Source organism: Crinia signifera, chromosome 4 (assembly GCF_055691185.1).
Source record: "Crinia signifera chromosome 4, ASM5569118v1, whole genome shotgun sequence".
NCBI lineage: Eukaryota > Metazoa > Chordata > Amphibia > Anura > Myobatrachidae > Crinia > Crinia signifera.
This window is the reverse complement of record NC_139220.1, coordinates 60,072,126-60,093,289: the sequence shown is the minus strand read 5'-3', so window position 1 is coordinate 60,093,289 and position 21,164 is coordinate 60,072,126. Positions and strand designations below refer to the sequence as shown.

The following is a 21,164-nucleotide window of genomic DNA, read 5'->3' as shown; positions in this document are numbered from 1 at the left end:
ATAAAGTAAAGGATTTTTATTTTACCCAATTCCAAGACCATTTTAAGTATGTAATGCTGGGTACACACCAGGACGACTAGGGCACGATTCTGTCAATTTAGATCCAATTCCGACCGGTTGTATGCAGATTGTATGTACTATCGTGTGTTTTTGACATTTATTTGATCCGATTCCGATCAAATGCGCGTTCACGCCGCTCGTTTGGTCGCATCTTTGGTCCTACGTGCTGCAGGTAGGATCCGTCAATCCCAGGCCGACCGACCGTCAATCGTATGCAGATCGTGAGTGTTTTTTGCCGCCTCCGTCGTCCGTCCGTCGGTGCGTCCGTCGTTTGATCCAGCCTATTTGAGTGGCATTTCCTAAACACTCCCCCGGCGCCATGTTTTTCCACATAGCAAACAGCGCTGGCGCAGCAGTTGGACTCTCCTTCTTGTCTCATCTCCCAGAACAACAACCTGGTATGTTTGCACTCCCAATGCTCTTCTATGCATGCCCACTGTTGCCACCAATGTATATAGTGTGTATAAAGCACTGGTTTGGCAACCGTGCACCCGACCATGTCACTGTTTTTTTTGGGTGGGCCCCATGTCTGTGTGTATACATATAACCAATGTCCACCATTGCAGTATTCCAAGCACTCCTCTCTGCTAGGCCCCATTCACCTGTGTGTGTGTGTTTGTGTATATATAGATATATATACATAAACCATTGTCCACCATTGCAGTATTCCAAGCACTCCTCTCTGCTAGGCCCCATTCACCTGTGTGTGTGTGTTTGTGTATATATAGATATATATACATAAACCAATGTCCACCATTGCAGTATTCCAAGCACTCCTCTCTGCTAGGCCCCATTCACCTGTGTGTGTGTGTTTGTGTATATATAGATATATATACATAAACCATTGTCCACCATTGCAGTATTCCAAGCACTCCTCTCTGCTAGGCCCCATTCACCTGTGTGTGTGTGTTTGTGTATATATAGATATATATACATAAACCATTGTCCACCATTGCAGTATTCCAAGCACTCCTCTCTGCTAGGCCCCATTCACCTGTGTGTGTGTGTTTGTGTATATATAGATATATATACATAAACCATTGTCCACCATTGCAGTATTCCAAGCACTCCTCTCTGCTAGGCCCCATTCACCTGTGTGTGTGAATAGCAATCTGCACAATAAAATGTATAGTGGTTTTCATAAAAGTTTATTAACATTTTAAATACTTAAAACATAAGAACTAGGTAAACTGGTAACTATAACTATAAAAATTTAAATATGAAACAAAACATGGGTATAACTATAACAACTAAAATGGTTTTATCTTTTTACAGTCCCAATGTCCAACGCAAAGGAACAAGAGTTTTTGGAAGGGTTTATTGAAAAATATCGTACACACGAATGCCTGTGGAGAACCAAATCCAAGGAGTATTCAAACAAAATTAAAAGAAACCAAGCCTTGGAGGAGTTGGCACGCTACAGTCTTCCATTTCATCCAGAGGCCAATGTTGAATGGGTGAGGAAACGCATCCAGAATATGCGCACGGTGTTCTTAAAGGAACACAAGAAGATGGAGGCTGCAAAGAAGTCTGGTGCTGGAGTCGACGAGATGTATCAAACATCGCTCTGGTACTATGACCGGTTGACATTCACCCTCAGCCAGGAGTCGATGAGGACAGGAGTAGTCCTTATGGTCGAACAGGAAAACCAAGAAGTCGCGGCGCAGGAGGAGGAGGAGAATTCGCAGTCTGCATCGGTGAGTCTATTTTTTTGGCTATCTAATTGATTCCTCCTGCCAATCCACAGCGCCCTCCCCATTAAAGTAGGCCATGTACTCTTCCCTCACCTGTTTGGCTCGTGCACTCCCTGTGTAGCGTTGTGTTGGGGTTTGCAAGGAGGATATCTGCACTACCTCCTCTGGCAGTTCTTGGTCTTCTTGGAGTGCTGTGCCTGTAGCCCTTTGCTGTGTGGCTTTTCTGCGGAGCAAATTGTGCAGGACACAGCACGCCGTGACAACCCAGTCAATTTTGTCCACCCTCAGGTTAATGGCAGTGTGAAAAATGCGAAACCGGCTTGCCAGGATGCCAAAAGCATTTTCCACAACACGCCGTGCCCTGGATAGCCTGTAGTTAAAGATCCTTTTGTCATGGTTCAGGCCCCTTTGCGCATATGGCTTCATGACATGCTCGTGCAGGCCAAAAGCCTCGTCAGCCACAAAAACAAAGTTAAGCCCCTGTTTAGTTTCCTGGACAGACGGCAAGTGAAGGGTGTTCGCTATGAGCCTTTCGTAGAACTTTGTGTCCTTGAAAGTGCCACCATCCGATGCACGGCCATTCCTTCCTACATCCAGGAAGATAAACTCATAGTTGGCATTCACCACAGCCATTAGTACAATGCTAAAATAGCCCTTGTAATTAAAATAGTAGGAACCACTATTGATAGGCTGGGCTATGCGGACATGTTTGCCATCAATGGCTCCACCGCAATTTGGGAAGTTCCATCGCTGTTCAAACTCCTCTGCGATGACTTTCCATTCATTCACGCTGGTAGGGAACTGAAATTAGAAGTAAATAGAATTGATTAGTAAACATGTTCAATTTTTTTACAGCTTGGTGACTACCCACCTGCAACCCCAGACCTATCTGTCCTATCTGAGAATGCATGCACATCTAACGAAGTTCCTACTCCGGCACGCACTCCGCCACCCACCCTGGAACCCACTCCACCACTCCCCCGTGCCAAAAAAATGCGTGGCAAAGGAAAAAAAGGAGAAGCAGCGGCACATGAAGAATTTATGATGCGGGCACATCAAGTCCTGCAAAGAAACCCGGACAAACATGACAACTACTTCACTTATGTGGCAGAGTGTGTTCGCAACATGGCTCCTGACCAGCAACTTACTTTTGAAAAGTTATGCATGGAGTTGGTGTATAATGGCAGTTTAGGGTATCTCAACAGTGGCACTAAAATAGTTGGCATTGGTAGTGCACCAGACACACCACTGTCATTAGAATCACCAGTGCCTACTCCGCCTGCCACCGTAGCAGGCCAGTCGAGCACAATTCCAACACATACCCAGTCAACACCTACACAGCCTTCTCAACCCCCCAAGTACCGTCAATTCTACAGTTCTTTACTGATAGAAGATCCAGAGTGTCCTGTTTTTGAGGATCTGTCTTAAAAAATAGGCTACTTTATCATTTACCATCGACATGGTCTCAGCTGCAGGTATGTGATGGCCACTGCTCACATGGCGTATGGCGCACATCAATGGGGCCGGGACCATTGCATCTGCGCCATGCGCCATGTGGGCCGCAGCCTTTACATATCTGCAGCAGACATCCTCTGCCACACAAGGGCCACAGTGTGTATTTTTGTTTATTTATATGCTGCTACCTGTACCTGCATTACCAGAGGGAGAACAGGATTCTCCTCAATCTGGATAGCAAACTCCATTTATTGCCCTTTTTTCTTTGCCAATAGTATGGGGTACTGTGCGGCAGACATGGTCTCGGCTGCAGGTATGTGATGGCCACTGCTCACATGGCGTATGGCGCACATCAATGGGGCCGGGGCCATTGCATCTGCGCCATGCGCCATGTGGGCCGCAGCCTTTACATATCTGCAGCAGACATCCTCTGCCGCACAGTACCTTATCCCTACTGTTGTAAGGGCATGTTCCAGAAGTTACCAGAGTGTCTTTTGTCTTGGTTTTCTACATATATGCTGCTACCTGTACCTGCATTACCAGAGGGAGAACAGGATTCTCCTCAATCTGGATAGCAAACTCCATTTATTGCCCTTTTTTCTTTGCCAATAGTATGGGGTACTGTGCCGAAGACATGGTCTCAGCTGCAGGTATGTGATGGCCACTGCTCACATGGTGTATGGCGCACATCAATGGGGCGGGGGCCATTGCATCTGCGCCATGCGCCATGTGGGCCGCAGCCTTTACATATCTGCAGCAGACATCCTCTGCCACACAGTACCTTATCCCTACTGTTGTAAGTGCCTGTTCCAGAAGTTACCAGAGTGTGTTTTTTGTTTTTTTATATGCTGCTACCTGTACCTGCATTACCAGAGGGAGAACAGGATTCTCCTCAATCTGGATAGCAAACTCCATTTATTGCCCTTTTGTCTTTACCAATAGTATGGGGTACTGTGCGGCAGACATGGTCTCAGCTGCAGGTATGTGATGGCCACTGCTCACATGGCGTATTGCGCACATCAATGGGGCCGGGACCATTGCATCTGCGCCATGCGCCATGTGGGCCGCAGCCTTTACATATCTGCAGCAGACATCCTCTGCCACACAGTAGCCCGTACTTATTGGGAAAGTTTAAACTGGGTCATACATACTTAAATCTTTATATATAGTGTGTGTTTTTGTACAATATCTTTTATATATGGTATTATAATATATTTTTGTTGACACAATCTATTTACTATTTTACATGTTTTAACCATGAAAGGCCTAAAAAACCTGTTTCTGTCCTAGGCCTAAATTATAAATAAAAATATTTTGTTTGCACAATAAAGTGTACAGTGTATATTTCATCCTTACCTTGCAATACTGGTACTGCAGCACCTTCACAATGGCTTTGCAGGTCTCCGGGATGATGAGGCCCAAAGCTTGCGGGGAGATGAGGGATCCAAACTTTAGGTCAGCAAGAGACCGTCCTGTCGCCAGAAACCTCAGGGTGACCACCAGCCGTTCCTCAGCAGGGATAGCCATGCGATACTTGGTATCCTGCTTCTCGATGTGGGGAGTCACCAGACGCAGCAATTCCTGGAATGTGGCATCATCCATCCTCAAGAAGTTACGGAAATCGTCTGGGTTATTCTCCCTGATGTCCCTGAGCAGTGGCATGTGCGAACGAGTCTGACGCTGAAGTAGCCACTGCTTTGTCCAGCATGATCTTTCTCTCCTGCGCTGGGCTCTCTGACGCCTGAGCTTCAAAACTGCATAATAGAGCAGGTACTGTTGCTGGTGACTACCCATCACTGCATTCTCCATAGTGCAGGGTTAAAAGACACTTTGTAATGGCAGGCAAAACAAAGTAATGTGTAAATAGCTATGTCCAGCGTTCAGCAGGTATAAACCAAGCCTCACTAGTAACAAAGCAGAAATACACTGGTTTAAAATGGCTGCTGCTATTCCTATCCCCCTCTGCTAGTCCTCCCCCTCTGCTAGTCCAGCCCCTTCATTCAAATTTCAAAGGCCCATCTGACGACGGTCGCATGTGTTCTTGCAAAAAAAACAAAAACCAGCGATCCGACCGTCTTAACGACCATCGCGGGCGCATCGGGATCGGATCTAGATCGTTCCGCAAAAAAACACAATTTTTGCTAATCGTTTGCTGGGGACTGCCTGGGAGCTCCCGGGAAGTCCAAGGGAAATCGTTCCATGGTCGTCTATCGGTCGTGAACGACGGTGGTCGTCCTGGTGTGTACCCCACATAAGAGTGCTAGGTGAATGTCTAAACTCATTTCACGACTACAGAACATTAGAATGCATATCTTATTTTTATACAATATATGGTCCTTGAAAACTATGTTAAGATATAAAAACATTATTGATTAGCTTCATTTTTCTATTTCTCCAGACACTGTCTACCATTGACATTGAGAAACTATGCTAGGTGAAACTGGAAACACAGCTTCTTTGCAGTTCATATCAATTAATGCCTAAAGCAAACTTGTCATTAGGGGAAATGTGCGGGTCAGAAAATGAACTTATGGCTAAATGTGTCTGACCATTTATAGTGACATTTACGTTACGCAAACTAAGCTGTATCTTTTAAATACACTTTTGTTATGCTACCAGCCAGCAAATAAACTGAACTGTAGCTGTTTTGCTGGATTCTTTCAATTGCTGCTAAAAATTATTATGTTCTGGTAGATAGTAAAAAGTTACAATCCTTCTGAAGAAACCGCCGTATCCCTGTAGCGGGGAAACGCATCAAGGACAATCACTTTGGGACATACCACCCTGACACCTATTTAGCATACCCTTGCATCACCCTGAAGGACTGCACAGAAGCGCCCACCGCCTCCTGCGTACAGCCGCACTCCACTGTTCATACAAGCACCTGCAGACTATGGAGCCGGACACGGAGGACCTGTTCATCACATACAGGTCAGTGAGGCTTGCTCCCCGCATCATTCCCAGCTGAAGCTCGCTTTGTATAGCTAGAGTTGAAGCGAGCCCACCACATCAATCTTCCTCCCAAACTGCCACAGAGTCTGGGCGCTGGGTACACACTAAAGGAACTCTTGCGGCCAAGACATTTATTATGCGCCAGTCACCAGGGTGATTATACATTTTAATATAATCAAGGCTATGATCAACTAGACTCTGTCATTTGCATATCTCCTTAAAGGTTATTTAAAGGACTACCACCCGTTTTTACATATCCTGATGTACACAGGGCTTTTTTCATATTGACTTCATAAAGGGAAGGTTTAGTCCCAATAAACAACTCAAGAGATTTCAAGTGACCCTGAGCAGGGTATTATTTTCAAATCATTGTGATCTTGTTAATTGTTGGCAATTATCTGCCCATTTACCGTATTTTTATAATTTTTCCTGTTTTTTTTTTATTAGATTGAGCATTAATTCTATATGTCTATCGTTTAATATTTTAATTATTTTAGTCAATAAATTGTAATAACTTTATCCAAGATGTGTGGCGCTCTCTAGTATCTTTATTTAATTAAGCATATTTTTGCAGTGACCCAAATTATATAGATCACTCATTCTCATTTTCTTCATTGGCAATTTCCAGAATTGTCTCTGGGAGCAGCCAAAGTATATCCCAATTAACACCTATCAGTGTGTATGCATATATATAGGTGCACTGATTAGTGGAGCAATTTCAGAAACCATTGCGCCCTGATTGTCTTCTTTTTAAGATAGTAAAAAGTGCAGTAACATGAAACATTACAGGTTGAGCCTCCTTTTTTCATACTCCCTCATCCTCCGGTGTCCATGGCAGCCATTGGAGTCATCTTCAGGTCCTTCCATGGCGTTACAAATTGACTCTGAAGTGTATGCTCATTTGGATGTTAAAGAAAAAGTACAATGACATATTTTATTTTTATTTTGTATTATAATTAACATTAACACACACTCCAAATGTAGCATCAAATATTTTTAAACCTTCCAGTAGTTTTCAAGAAATGACTGATTTTTTACTGGTAACTCACGTTACATGTTTTGTCCATGGTTTTTAACATACATCATCAGCGTTCTCATGGGAATGCCAATGAAATGCTGGACGTTCCCATTTGATAATGAAAACAATGGTGAAGGAAACCTCTGCGCTTGTCGCAGCCTATTAAATTGTACAGTGGTATGAAAACACCAATCATACGAAAGCAATATACACAGAAAAGACAGTTTCTGGGTGCGGACAGGTTTCACTCTTTTCCTTATGATCTTGGTTTTACCCAAAAAAGGAAAAAGAGAGAAAATACACAATAGTGCAGAACAGTATAAAACACTGGAGTAGTATATAAATGTTATCCAGGATTTGGTTTAGACTGGACTCGTACCCATTAAGGTGGTCTACTTTTTTAGGGTAGACTTATCATGCATCCTTAGTGGGCGGTAACGTCACCGTTAAGATTCGATGTTGGTCCAAATAATATATAAAAGGAAAAAACAGGTATAGTATAATACCGTTTTTATTAACAATAAAACATTACAATCTGGGTTTAGCACAGCAGACTCTCACCGAGTGTGTTGGTCCACAACACAAGTGCAGACAACAAAGGCAAGTGTAACAAAGTCTTGCCTTTGTTGTCTGCACTTGTGTTGTGGACCAACACACTCGGTGATAGTCTGCTGTGCTAAACCCAGATTGTAATGTTTTATTCTTAATGAAAACGGTATTATACTATACCTGTTTTTTTCCTTTTATATATTATTTGGACCAACATCGAATCTTAACGTTGACGTTACCGCCCACTAAGGATGCATGACAAGTCTACCCTAAAAAAGTAGACCACCTTATTGGGTACGAGTCAAGTCTAAATAATATCCTGGAAAAAGTTTTTATCTGGTGTTCCATATTGTACTGCACTATTGTGTATTTTTCTTTTTCTCTCATATATCGTCTAGACAATCACTGAAATCCCCCCCACACCCCCAAAAAAATTAAGAAAAAAACCCCCCAAACATCGCATCGCACGGCATCGTATGCCATCGTATACCATATGAATGGTATACGATGGCATGCGATGCGTTGGTATGCGGAAAAAAACAAACATCGCATCGCACAGCATCGTATGCCATCGTATGCCATATGAATGGTATACGATGGCATGCAATGCGTTGGTATGCGACGGCGTACGTTATACGTTTAAAACATCGTATCGCATTGCATGCCATGTTTGGTAACATATGCGTTGTCCCCATCGTATAACGTACACAAATCGCATCGCATGCCATCGTATGCCATTACATATGGCATGCGATGGCATGCGATGGGAGCCGTGATACTCCACAAGTACCCATTTATGCTTCCAATATTGACCATATACAGTAGTCAAATGGGAAGAAAAGTTAGCACAAATCGCACATTGGGGCTTATTCAGATCTGAGTTCAGTACAAAATTGTTCAGAAAATGGGCAAAACCATGTGCACTGCAGGTGGGGCAGATGTGACATATATAGAGAGTTAGATTTGTGTGAGTTATTTTGTTTCTGTGCAGAGTAAATACTGGCTGCATTATTTTTACACTGCAATTTAGATTTCAGTTTCAGCATACCCCACCCAAATGTAACTCTCGTTGCACAGGTTTCCAAACAAATTTGTACTGAGCTCAGATCTGAATAAGGCCCATTATGTATACAGCTTGCCATGCTGATGTGCAGTCCCGAGAGATTTGCATTGCAAGAAGAAATAAACTTCAGGAATACTCATTTTGACTATATTGTGTACAATCTTGTGTAGTCAAAATCTCTAGTAAATGCAGTAAAAATCTCAAGTACATTTAATCAAAATTTCAAGTAAATATAGTCAATATTGTATGCAGGGGCATTTTAATCTGACGGGGAGAAAACTGTGGCGTTATGCCAGAGTCTACTGCACATGTGTAGGTCTCCATGAACATGGCAGCTGGACATATCCAGTGCGCATGTGCAAATCACTCGGAAATGGTCACAATGGCCATTTTCTGAGTCTTTTGGGTCTTTGTGACTCATGAGGGTAAGTATAATATAAGGATGCAGTGTGTGCCATGTGGGCCCCCTTGGACTCAGGGGCCCGTGTGCACCATGGACACTGCACCCATTATAGAAGCTCCTATGATAGTATGGTTCTGGGCTCTGGGGAGTTTAAGGGGCATCACATAGTCAAAATCGCAACATGTGTATGCACCTTTACTCTCTACAGTACAAATATGTTTACAGTAGCTGTTTCCAAAAGGAGAACATGGGCGTGTTTGCACACAGTGGCGTAATGACCTCACCCCCGCCGCAGATTTTTCAGTGCCCCCCTCCCTTCCCTTTCTTTGGCGCCCCCCCTCCCCTCGGCGTACCTGCCTGGCCGTATCTGTGGTCACGGTCCCGGCGCCGGCTCCTACTGCTATAATGAAAACGGACTCTTAGAAAATGTCTGCCCCCCTACTGCAGACAGAAAACTGTCTGCAGTAGGGGGGCAGCCATTTTCTAAGTGTCCGTTTTCATTATAGCAGCAGGAGCCGGCACCGGGATAGACGGGGCCGTGACGGCAGGGCACCAAACAGCAGAAGGTAAGTGGTAACTATAGCCCCACAGACCCCCGGTGCCCACATGTTCTCTGCACCTCCCCGCCACCGCGGGGGCTGCGGAGCTATAGCTACGCCACTGTTTGCACAGTAGTATTTGTACAAATGTATAATAGATCACATTTCATGTTGGCATACATGGAGTTGTATACATAATTTCATCCACCTTATCTGAAAGCAAAATTCAGGATGGGACTTACTATACACTAGGAGACATAGGGACACATGATCAATTTTTTATTCATTTCTCTCTGGTAGACATGGGGTATTGCACAATTTACTATTTTTGTGCAAGCATATGGAAGTTTTATATAAATCTTGTGTCAACTTTAGCTGAGAATCGGTATCTGTTATTCTAGAAAAAATTGGTCACTTAAATATATAGTATCTCTAGCTTTCGTTAGAAAGCGGTTATTGTTGACTTTTTACACAGCTAAATGGGTACTATAAGTTTGCTATTTTCAAAGGACACATCAATATCACTGAAACTCCTATGCCGGGGGGCCTTAACATTTATTAAAGTTTTCAAATATTACATTTGCTACCTAGCACTGTATGATATATATTGCCAGTCAGCCAGAAAAAAAATGAACATTGGATTCCTCTCTCAGGAATCTAACCAATTCTGCTTCATCTAAAAGGTATAAAATAGAGGATTGCAAATGTCATACAGAAAATTGTATACTAACAGCAATAGAATCAAGTCTGCAGAACAAACATACATTCCTCCAATAAAAGGTCTTGTGTGGTGCTGCTAATATAAATTACAATACATGATGTTTTAGTTTAACTGCTGATAAGATCTGGTCTCACAAATTAGGTTGTAAATAGAAAACTATAATCAAAACGCAGCTCAATGAAAGAAATCACTTGCACAATTTAATCTATTTTATCTCACTAGATACAGCAATTTGTGCAGATAAATAAATGACAAAAGTACAGTGTATTGTAAGATACACAGTTTCTCATTTGCTAGACCAAAATGGATCGGCAAGTTTTCCATAGTCAGCAGTTTCTTATTATTTTCTTAAGGTCACTATTATCTTGCACTGTCTATGGAATAGGAAGATGTGATGTGAAGTGAAGGAAATAGGTAGGAATTGGACCATAAAGTCCAAAGGGCTAAAGTTTAAAAGGGCTTATTTTCGCTGAATTTTCCTATGCAGCTCACAGAGATATTAGGGGGTATATTTACTAAGATTGGAGTTCTATTTCAGATTGGATGTTGCTATGGACAACGACTCAGATACTATTATCTTCTAGAAGGTGCTAAATAAATGAGAACTAATTTCTGATTGGTTTCCCATAGCAAAATTCCATGTGAAATTGAATGCATATCTTATTTATTTATTTACAGATTTGTATATACTGTAGCACAGCAGATATCGTTGCGCTTTACAAGCACCAGTAATAGCATAGCAGTCCCACCAATTTGACAGTCCAGAAGGGAAGCTATAAGATACATAAGTGCCTCAGAGGGTTATGCGTGTAGAACTTAAATATGATAGGCTTGCCTGAAGAGGTGAGTTTTCAGGGAACGCTTGAAAGTTTGGATGCTAGTGGAGGGTCTTATTGTGCGTGGAAGGGTGTTCCATAGGTTGAGAGCAGCCCTATGAAAGTCCTGTAATAGTGAATGGGAGCAAGTGATCCGTGCAGAAGAGAGACGCAGATCCTGTGCAGAATGGAGGGGTCGATTTGGGAGATATTTTGAGATAAGTTAATAGATATACGCTGTTGTAGTATGGTTAATAGCTTTATATGTGAGTAGAAGTATTATATATTGAATATGGTAAAACAAATGGAGGGACTGGCAGAGTGGATCATCTGATGATGAGCATCAGCCTAGCAGCAACATTTACAATGGATTGCAGAGTGAGAGTCTTTTCTTGGGAAGACCAATTAGGAGACCATTGCAATAGTCAATGTGGGATATAATGAGCGCATGGATAAGGGATTTAGTAGTTTCTTGTGTAAGATAGGGTACTATTTTGGATATGTTTTTTAGATGCATGTAACATTATTTGGAGAGAGATTGAATGTGGGGAACAAAGAACAGTTAAGAGTCGAGGATGACCCCTAGGCAACGAGCTTGTGAGGTAGGGTAGAGTGTTGAGTTGTCAAATTATGGAGATATCAGGATGGTAACTGTTCTGTTTTGGAAATATTGAGTTTGAAGTTGTAAAAAGACATCCAAGATGAGATGGCAGATAGGCATTCCGAGACTCAGCCCAAAACCACTGGTGACAATTTTGGGGTTGATAGATTTGAATATCATCCGCATACAAGTGAAACTGAAAAAGCTGATTACTTTGCCAAGAGATGAGGTACAGTATAGATTGAGAAAATCAGAAGACCTAAAACCAAGCCTTGTGGAACTCCAACTGACAGAGGCAGTGAAGAGGAGGTAGAGTCAGAGAAGAGAACACTGAACGAGTGATCAGATAAGTAAGATGAGAAGCCAGGAAAGGGCTGTATCATTAAGACCCAGGGAGTGTAACGTTTGTATGACAAGAGTGTGATCAACAGTGACAAATGCAGCAGAATGATCTAAAAGAATGAATAATGAGAAATGGCCTTTGGACATAGCAGTGACCAGATCATTCACCACTTTAGTCAATGCTGTCTCAGTGGAGTGTTGGGAACGAAAGCCCGACTGAAGTGAGTCTAATAGGGTGTGTGAGTTAAGAAAGTGTGTGAGACGAGAGTATACAAGTCTCTCGAATAGCTTGGAGAGGCATGGGATCTTATAGATAGGATGGTAGTTAGAGAGAGAGTTAGGGTCAAAATTGTGTTTTTTCAGAATGGAAGTAATCACTGAATGTTTGACCAGAAAGGGAAAAGGAGAGGTAGTGGAGTAGGAGGATAAGAGGAGTGTTGAAGAGTGTTGATACTTCTCTTTCAGTTGTGGGCTACAATGGAGAGAAAGTGCCAGATGGTTCATGTGAGGAAGTACGTACTGTAGGTTAGAGGCTGCAGAAAAGCATACCATTTTATCTCCAAGATACATGTAGATATTGGTGAGAGTTGTTGTTGCAGAGAGGTGGAAAGTTGTGGAGAATTAATAGCATTAGTATTTCTGCAGGTTAGAGTGGGTGTGGTATAGGGTTCTGACAGTTGGGATCCTGACAGTCATTAGCCCGAAGTCGGGATCGATTGGCCGGACTCAGACAGCATGGCGAGCGCAACAAAGCCCATGCGGGCTAGCTGCGCTCGCCATGCTGCGGGCGCAGCACCTATTCCATTCTCCCTCTATGGGGGGCTCGCCACCTTTTCTATTCTCCCTCTATGGGGGTCGTGGACCCCCACGATGGAGAATAGCCAGTGGCCGTCGGGAACCCGGCTGTCTGTGTTTTTACAGTCGTGATCCAAACATCGGGTAAATGCCTCTCTGGATCCCGACTGTCAGGACCCCGTCTGGCACCCGGTTAGGGTAGGCTTGCATGATTTCAGTGTTAGCAAGCTTGAGGCAATGAGATTATGATCAGAAAAAGAGAAGGGAGTTTTAGTAAAATAAGAGACTGAACACAGCCTGGTGAAAACAAGGTTAAGCCAGTGGCCTTCCTCATGAGTAGAGGAGTCAGACCACTGGGAGATGCCAAGAGAGGAGGTTAGAGAGAGGAATTTGGAAGCATGTAGAATCATCTTAGGAAATTTCCTCCTATGAAATGTTTTTTTTTTTTTTTTTTAATGAGAATCCCAGCACCATTTATATATTTACAATCTTCACTAATTTAGCATTCTAATAATAGTTAGATAATTCATATTTTTTTCTATCCATGGAGTGCCTGAAATATTACCCCAGGCTTCTTCTTTTACAATATCCAGGGATCTGTTAAAAAATAAACATACAATAATTTGGGATTCTTAAACTGAGAAAATGTGAGATGTATAACTGGGCAAGTGGGGCAGTTGCCAAGGAGCCCTCACACATACTGTAGCTACATTGTTAACACAGGGGCACATGCGAACAATGTGTGGCATTATATGAACTGGAGGCACAGTACAGTGTCTTCAAAACTTTTGTGTTGCTGGGATTATTTACTCATTATTCTTTTTAACAAAACTGGCAGCACATCATATTAATAATTGTATTCATAAGTGCACCTTGGGGTCCCCCACAAATCTTAATCCAGGCCTGTTTCTACATATGTGTAGGTTCTAGAGATGTGCACCGGACACTTTTTCGCGTTTTGGGTTTTGGGTTTTGGGTTCTGATTACCTTCAGGTTTTGGGTTCTAATGGGTTTTGCCAAAACACCCCCTAAAGGTTTTGGGTTTTGGGTTTTGGGTTCTGATTTTTTTGAAAAAAGCATAAAAATGGTTAACATTGCATAATTTAGGTGTTTTTTTGCTCCTATGCTATTATTAACCCCATCAGCTTTCTTCTCCACTCATTTACAGTCTATTCTGAAGACCTCACACCTCACAATATTGTTTTTAGGCCAAAATGTTGCACCGAGGTAGCTGGATGACTATGATAAGCAAGACAAATGGGCGGCACAAACACGTGGCCCATCTAGGAGTGGCACTGCAGTGGCAGATAGAAAAACTAGGCCCCAAAGAGCACATTATTCAAAAGAAAAAAAGAGGTGCAAGATGGAATTGTCCAAGGGCCCTCCCACCCAAACTAGGCCCCAAAGAGCACATCATTCAAAAGACAAAAAAGAGGTGCAAGATGGAATTGTCCTACGGCACTCCCACCCAAACTAGGCCCCAAAGAGCACATTATTCAAAAGACAAAAAAGAGGTGCAAGATGGAAGTGTCCAAGGGCACTCCCACCCAAACTAGGCCCCAAAGAGCACATTATTCAAAAGACAAAAAAGAGGTGCAAGATGGAAGTGTCCAAGGGCACTCCCACCCAAACTAGGCCCCAAAGAGCACATTATTCAAAAGACAAAAAAGAGGTGCAAGATGGAATTGTCCTACGGCACTCCCACCCAAACTAGGCCCCAAAGAGCACATTATTCAAAAGATAAAAAAGAGGTGCAAGATGGAAGTGTCCAAGGGCACTCCCACCCAAACTAGGCCCCAAAGAGCACATTATTCAAAAGACAAAAAAGAGGTGCAAGATGGAATTGTCCTACGGCACTCCCACCCAAACTAGGCCCCAAAGAGCACATTATTCAAAAGACAAAAAAGAGGTGCAAGATGGAATTGTCCTACGGCACTCCCACCCAAACTAGGCCCCAAAGAGCACATTATTCAAAAGACAAAAAAGAGGTGCAAGATGGAAGTGTCCAAGGGCACTCCCACCCAAACTAGGCCCCAAAGAGCACATTATTCAAAAGACAAAAAAGAGGTGCAAGATGGAATTGTCCTACGGCACTCCCACCCAAACTAGGCCCCAAAGAGCACATTATTCAAAAGACAAAAAAGAGGTGCAAGATGGAATTGTCCTTGGGCCCTCCCACCCACCCTTATGTTGTATAAACAGGACACGCACACTTTAACAAACCAATCATTTCAGCCACAGGGTCTGCCACACGACTGTGGCTGAAATGATTGGTTCGTTTGGGCCCCCACATCACAAGCTGCCATTTAATATGTCCCTGCACAAACTGGCTCTACAGAGGCAAAAGGTCGTCCTCATCCTCATCCAGCGATTCCTCACCACCATCAGTATCTTGTTCTTCCTCACCCTCACAGAGTATTAATTCGTCCCCGCTGGAATCCACCACCACAGGTTCCTGTGTACTTTGTGGACGCTGGTCTTTCTCGTAGAATTGATAATTCATTTTTATGAACATCATCTTCTCCACATTTTTTGGAAGCAACCTCCTACGCTTATTGCTGACAAGGTTCCCAGCTGCACTAAAAACTCTTTCGGAGTACACACTGGAGGAAGGGCAACTGAGGTAATATAGAGCCAGTTTGTACAGGGGCTTCCAAATTTCCTTTTTTTTCTGCCAGTACTGGTAAGGACTCTCTGACATGCCTACTTGGGTGCTGTCACCCATATAATCCTCCACCATTCTGTCAATGGTGATAGCATCATAGGCAGTGGAAGTAGACATGTCAGAAATTGTTGGAAGGTCCTTCAGCCCAGACCAAATGTCCAAACTTGGTCCTTTATCACCACCAGCGGGGGGTTTAGGAAATCGCAGTTGTTTCCTTGCAGAACCAGTTGCTGGAGAAAATGAAGGAGAAGGTGCTGCTGAGTCACTTTCCACTTCAGAAGATGACAGTTTTCTAACCAGCAGTTCTTTGCACTTCTGCAGGCTTGTGTCCGCCGGAAAGAGTGACACCACGTAGGCTTTAAACCGAGGATCGAGCACGGTGGCCAAAATGTACTCCTCTGATTTCAAAATTTGTACCACCCTCGAATCCTGGCAAAGCGTATGAAGGACTTCATCCACAAGTCCCACATGCTTAGAGGACTCGCTCCGTCTCAGCTCCTCCTTCACTTTCTCCAACTGTTTCTGCAAAAGCCTGATGAGGGGAATGACCTGACTCAAGCTGGCAGTGTCTGAACTGACTTCACGTGTGGCAAGTTCGAAGGGTTGGAGAATCTTGCACAACACTGAAATCATTCTCCACTGTGCTTGAGTCAGGTGCATACCCCCTCCTTTGCCTATGTCATAGGTGGATGTATAGGCTTGAATGGCCCTTTGCTGCTCCTCCATCCTCTGAAGCATATAGAGGGTTGAGTTCCACCGCGTTACGACCTCTTGCTTCAGCTGATGGAGGGGCAGGTTCAACAGTGTTTGCTGCCGCTCCAGTCTTTGGCATGCAGCCGCCGAATGACGAAAGTGGCCACAAATTTTTCGGGCCACCGAAAGAGTCCCCTGCACAGCTCTGTTGTCTCTTAGAAAACTCTGGACCACCAAATTTATCGTGTGAGCAAAACAGGGCACATGCTGGAATTTGCCCTGCTTTAATGCCCGCACGATATTGCAGGCATTGTCTGACACCACAAATCCCCAGGAGAGTCTAAGAGGGGTAAGCCATTGCCCAATGATTACCCTCAGTTTCTGTAAGAGGTTATCGGCGGTGTGCCTCTTACGGAAAGCGGTTACACACAACGTAGCCTGCCTAGGAAGGAGCTGGCATTTCCCAGGTCCTACTACTGGTGCTGCTGCTGTTGTTGCTGCTGGACAAGGTGATTCATCTACCCAGTGGGCTGTCACGGTCATGTAATCCCTAGTCTGCCCTTTTCCACTTGTCCACATGTCCGTTGTTAAGTGGACAGTGGGTATGACCGCATTTTTCAGGGCACTGAGAACACTTTTATGCACTTTACTGTACAGCTTCGGTATCGCCTGTCTAGCGAAGTGGAATCTTGACGGTATTTTGTAACGGGGACACACTAAGTCCATCAATCGTCTAAATCCTACTCCAGCAGTTATGGACACCGGAAGCACATCTAATACAATCAGATCTGCTAAGGCCTCAGTTACCCGCTTTGCCATTGGATGACTGCTGTCATACTTCATCTTCATGGCAAAGGACTGTTGGACAGTCAATTGCTTAGTGAAATAAGTGTTCCGACTTCCCCTCCGGGATGATGAATGACTCCCAGCAGCAACAGCAGCAGCGGCAGCAGTAGGAGGCGTAGCAATGCAGGATCCTCCAGAAGAATCCCGGATAGGAGAGGAGTCAGTCAGGCAAGTAACATGGCCTATAGGACTACTCCCAATCCTCATTGAGGAAGAAATTGACGAGGAGGGACTTTGCGGTGTAGTTGGGCACGTGGACACAACAGGACAAAGGGATTTAGTTGTCCCTGGACTGTACATTCTTAGCCACAGTTTCTGAACTAAACAGCAACTTATGAACGCTCTTCAAGTGACGTAGAAGGGAGGATGTCCCTAGGTGGGAAACGTCCTTACCCCTGCTTATTTGAGCTTTGCATAAGCTACATATGGCAAAACAATTGTTGGACGGTTTGGGATAAAAATAATTCCAGACCGAAGAGGTGGATTTATTGGTCTTCTGTCCAGGCATGGTGATGCCCTTTGGGATCTCACGGACAACAACTGTCTTGCCCGGTGCCTCATTTAAGCAAACCGCATCAGCATCGTCCTCCTCGTCAATTTCTCCCTCAGCACCAGCTTCATCAATATCCTCCTCCTGGTGTACAACACTGACACCTTCATTATCGACATCTGCAACTGCACTGTCTGTGATCCTTCCAGCACATGCAGAGGGTGTGCTGCGAATGCTGAAAGGAGCATCCTCTTCCCGTACAGTGATGGGAAGGTCAGGCATCGCAACCACCAACACCCTTGGACTCTCCACTGGGATTTGTGATACCATGTCTTCTTTGGAAGGCAGAGTTGTTTGCTGGATTTTTGTTGGTGACACCTTAAATCTCTTAAATTTTAAAGTGGGAGAAGGAGGAGGAGGAGGAGGAGGAGGAGGAGGAGGACTTTGATCATCTTGTGAAGCTGAGCCACTAGTCATGAACATAGGCCATGGCCGTAGCCGTTCCTTGCCACTCCGCGTTGTAAATGGCACACTGGCAACTTTAAGTTTCTCCTCCAATGATTTGCTTTTTCTTTTTAAGGGCCTTTTACTCAACTTTGGCTTTTTGGATTTTACATGCCCTCTACTTTGACACTGGGCATCGGCCTTGGCAGACGACGTCGATGGCATTTCATCGCCTATGTCATGATGACTAGTGGCATCAGCTTCAGAAGCACGACGAAGTGGCTCCTCATCTTTTCCTTTTTTTTTATCCTCCATATTTTGGATATCTAACGGTAGGCAGCGGTGTCAGCAAACTGGATACCGAGATATCAGCTGGTTGTTGTCACTATCCAGTGACAACAGCAGCAAGATACAAAAGTGGATATATATCAGTAACACAACAAGTGGCGTCAGCAAACCAGAGTTATGTACTGCGATATCTAACGGTAGGCAGCGGTGGCAGCAAACTGGATACCGAGATATCAGCTGGTTGTTGTCACTAGCCAGTGACAACAGCAGCAAGATACAATATTTATTTTGTGGATAGTTACACTGGTAGGTAACACAACAAGTGGCGTCAGCAAACCGGAGTTATTTACTGCGATATATGTAACGGCAGCGGTGGCAGCAAACTGGATACCCAGATATCAGCTGGTTGTTGTCACTAGCCAGTGACAACAGCAGCAAGATACAATATTTATTTTGTGGATACACTGGTAGGTAACACAACAAGTGGCGTCAGCAAACCGGAGTTATTTACTGCGATATATGTAACGGCAGCAGTGGCAGCAAACTGGATACCCAGATATCAGCTGGTTGTTGTCACTAGCCAGTGACAACAGCAGCAAGATACAAAAGTGGATACACTGGTAGGTAACACAACAAGTGGCGTCAGCAAACCGGAGTTATTTACTGCGATATATGTAACGGCAGCAGTGGCAGCAAACTGGATACCCAGATATCAGCTGGTTGTTGTCACTAGCCAGTGACAACAGCAGCAAGATACAATATTTATTTTGTGGATAGTTACACTGGTAGGTAACACAACAAGTGGCGTCAGCAAACCGGAGTTATTTACTGCGATATATGTAACGGCAGCAGTGGCAGCAAACTGGATACCCAGATATCAGCTGGTTGTTGTCACTAGCCAGTGACAACAGCAGCAAGATACAATATTTATTTTGTGGATACACTGGTAGGTAACACAACAAGTGGCGTCAGCAAACCGGAGTTATTTACTGCGATATATGTAACGGCAGCAGTGGCAGCAAACTGGATACCCAGATATCAGCTGGTTGTTGTCACTAGCCAGTGACAACAGCAGCAAGATACAAAAGTGGATACACTGGTAGGTAACACAACAAGTGGCGTCAGCAAACCGGAGTTATTTACTGCGATATATGTAACGGCAGCAGTGGCAGCAAACTGGATACCCAGATATCAGCTGGTTGTTGTCACTAGCCAGTGACAACAGCAGCAAGATACAATATTTATTTTGTGGATAGTTACACTGGTAGGTAACACAACAAGTGGCGTCAGCAAACCGGAGTTATTTACTGCGATATATGTAACGGCAGCGGTGGCAGCAAACTGGATACCCAGATATCAGCTGGTTGTTGTCACTAGCCAGTGACAACAGCAGCAAGATACAATATTTATTTTGTGGATACACTGGTAGGTAACACAACAAGTGGCGTCAGCAAACCGGAGTTATTTACTGCGATATATGTAACGGCAGCAGTGGCAGCAAACTGGATACCCAGATATCAGCTGGTTGTTGTCACTAGCCAGTGACAACAGCAGCAAGATACAAAAGTGGATACACTGGTAGGTAACACAACAAGTGGCGTCAGCAAACCGGAGTTATTTACTGCGATATATGTAACGGCAGCAGTGGCAGCAAACTGGATACCCAGATATCAGCTGGTTGTTGTCACTAGCCAGTGACAACAGCAGCAAGATACAATATTTATTTTGTGGATAGTTACACTGGTAGGTAACACAACAGGTGGCGTCAGCAAACCGGAGTTATTTACTGCGATATTTGTAACGGCAGCAGTGGCAGCAAACTGGATACCCAGATATCAGCTGGTTGTTGTCACTAGCCAGTGACAACAGCAGCAAGATACAATATTTATTTTGTGGATAGTTACACTGGTAGGTAACACAACAGGTGGCGTCAGCAAACCGGAGTTATTTACTGCGATATATGTAACGGCAGCGGTGGCAGCAAACTGGATACCCAGATATCAGCTGGTTGTCACTAGCCAGTGACAACAGCAGCAAGATACAATATTTCTTTTGTGGATAGTTACACTGGTAGGTAACACAACAAGTGGCGTCAGCAAACCGGAGTTATTTACTGCGATATATGTAACGGCAGCAGTGGCAGCAAACTGGATACCCAGATATCAGCTGGTTGTTGTCACTAGCCAGTGACAACAGCAGCAAGATACAATATTTATTTTGTGGATAGTTACACTGGTAGGTAACACAACAAGTGGCGTCAGCAAACCGGAGTTATTTACTGCGATATATGTAACGGCAGCAGTGGCAGCAAACTGGATACCCAGATATCAGCTGGTTGTCACTAGCCAGTGACAACAGCAGCAAGATACAATATTTATTTTGTGGATAGTTACACTGGTAGGTAACACAACAAGTGGCGTCAGCAAACCGGAGTTATTTACTGCGATATATGTAACGGCAGCGGTGGCAGCAAACTGGATACCCAGATATCAGCTGGTTGTCACTAGCCAGTGACAACAGCAGCAAGATACAATATTTATTTTGTGGATAGTTACACTGGTAGGTAACACAACAAGTGGCGTCAGCAAACCGGAGTTATTTACTGCGATATATGTAACGGCAGCGGTGGCAGCAAACTGGATACCCAGATATCAGCTGGTTGTCACTAGCCAGTGACAACAGCAGCAAGATACAATATTTATTTTGTGGATACACTGGTAGGTAACACAAC

At 44.0% G+C, this 21,164-nt stretch overlaps 2 protein-coding genes across 3 annotated transcripts in view; both read left to right on the top strand.

The window, feature by feature from the left end:
* Positions 1-21,164, top strand: part of LOC146074076 (follistatin-related protein 4-like) — a 1,002,356-nt gene that overhangs the window by 563,248 nt on the left and 417,944 nt on the right. The window lies entirely within an intron of this gene.
* On the top strand, positions 818-3,564 carry LOC146074077 (uncharacterized). Its single transcript, XM_083181807.1, has 2 exons — positions 818-1,757; positions 2,610-3,564. Exons 1-2 carry the CDS (start codon positions 1,341-1,343, stop codon positions 3,180-3,182), a joined length of 990 nt encoding a protein of 329 aa, XP_083037933.1. The 5' UTR covers positions 818-1,340; the 3' UTR covers positions 3,183-3,564.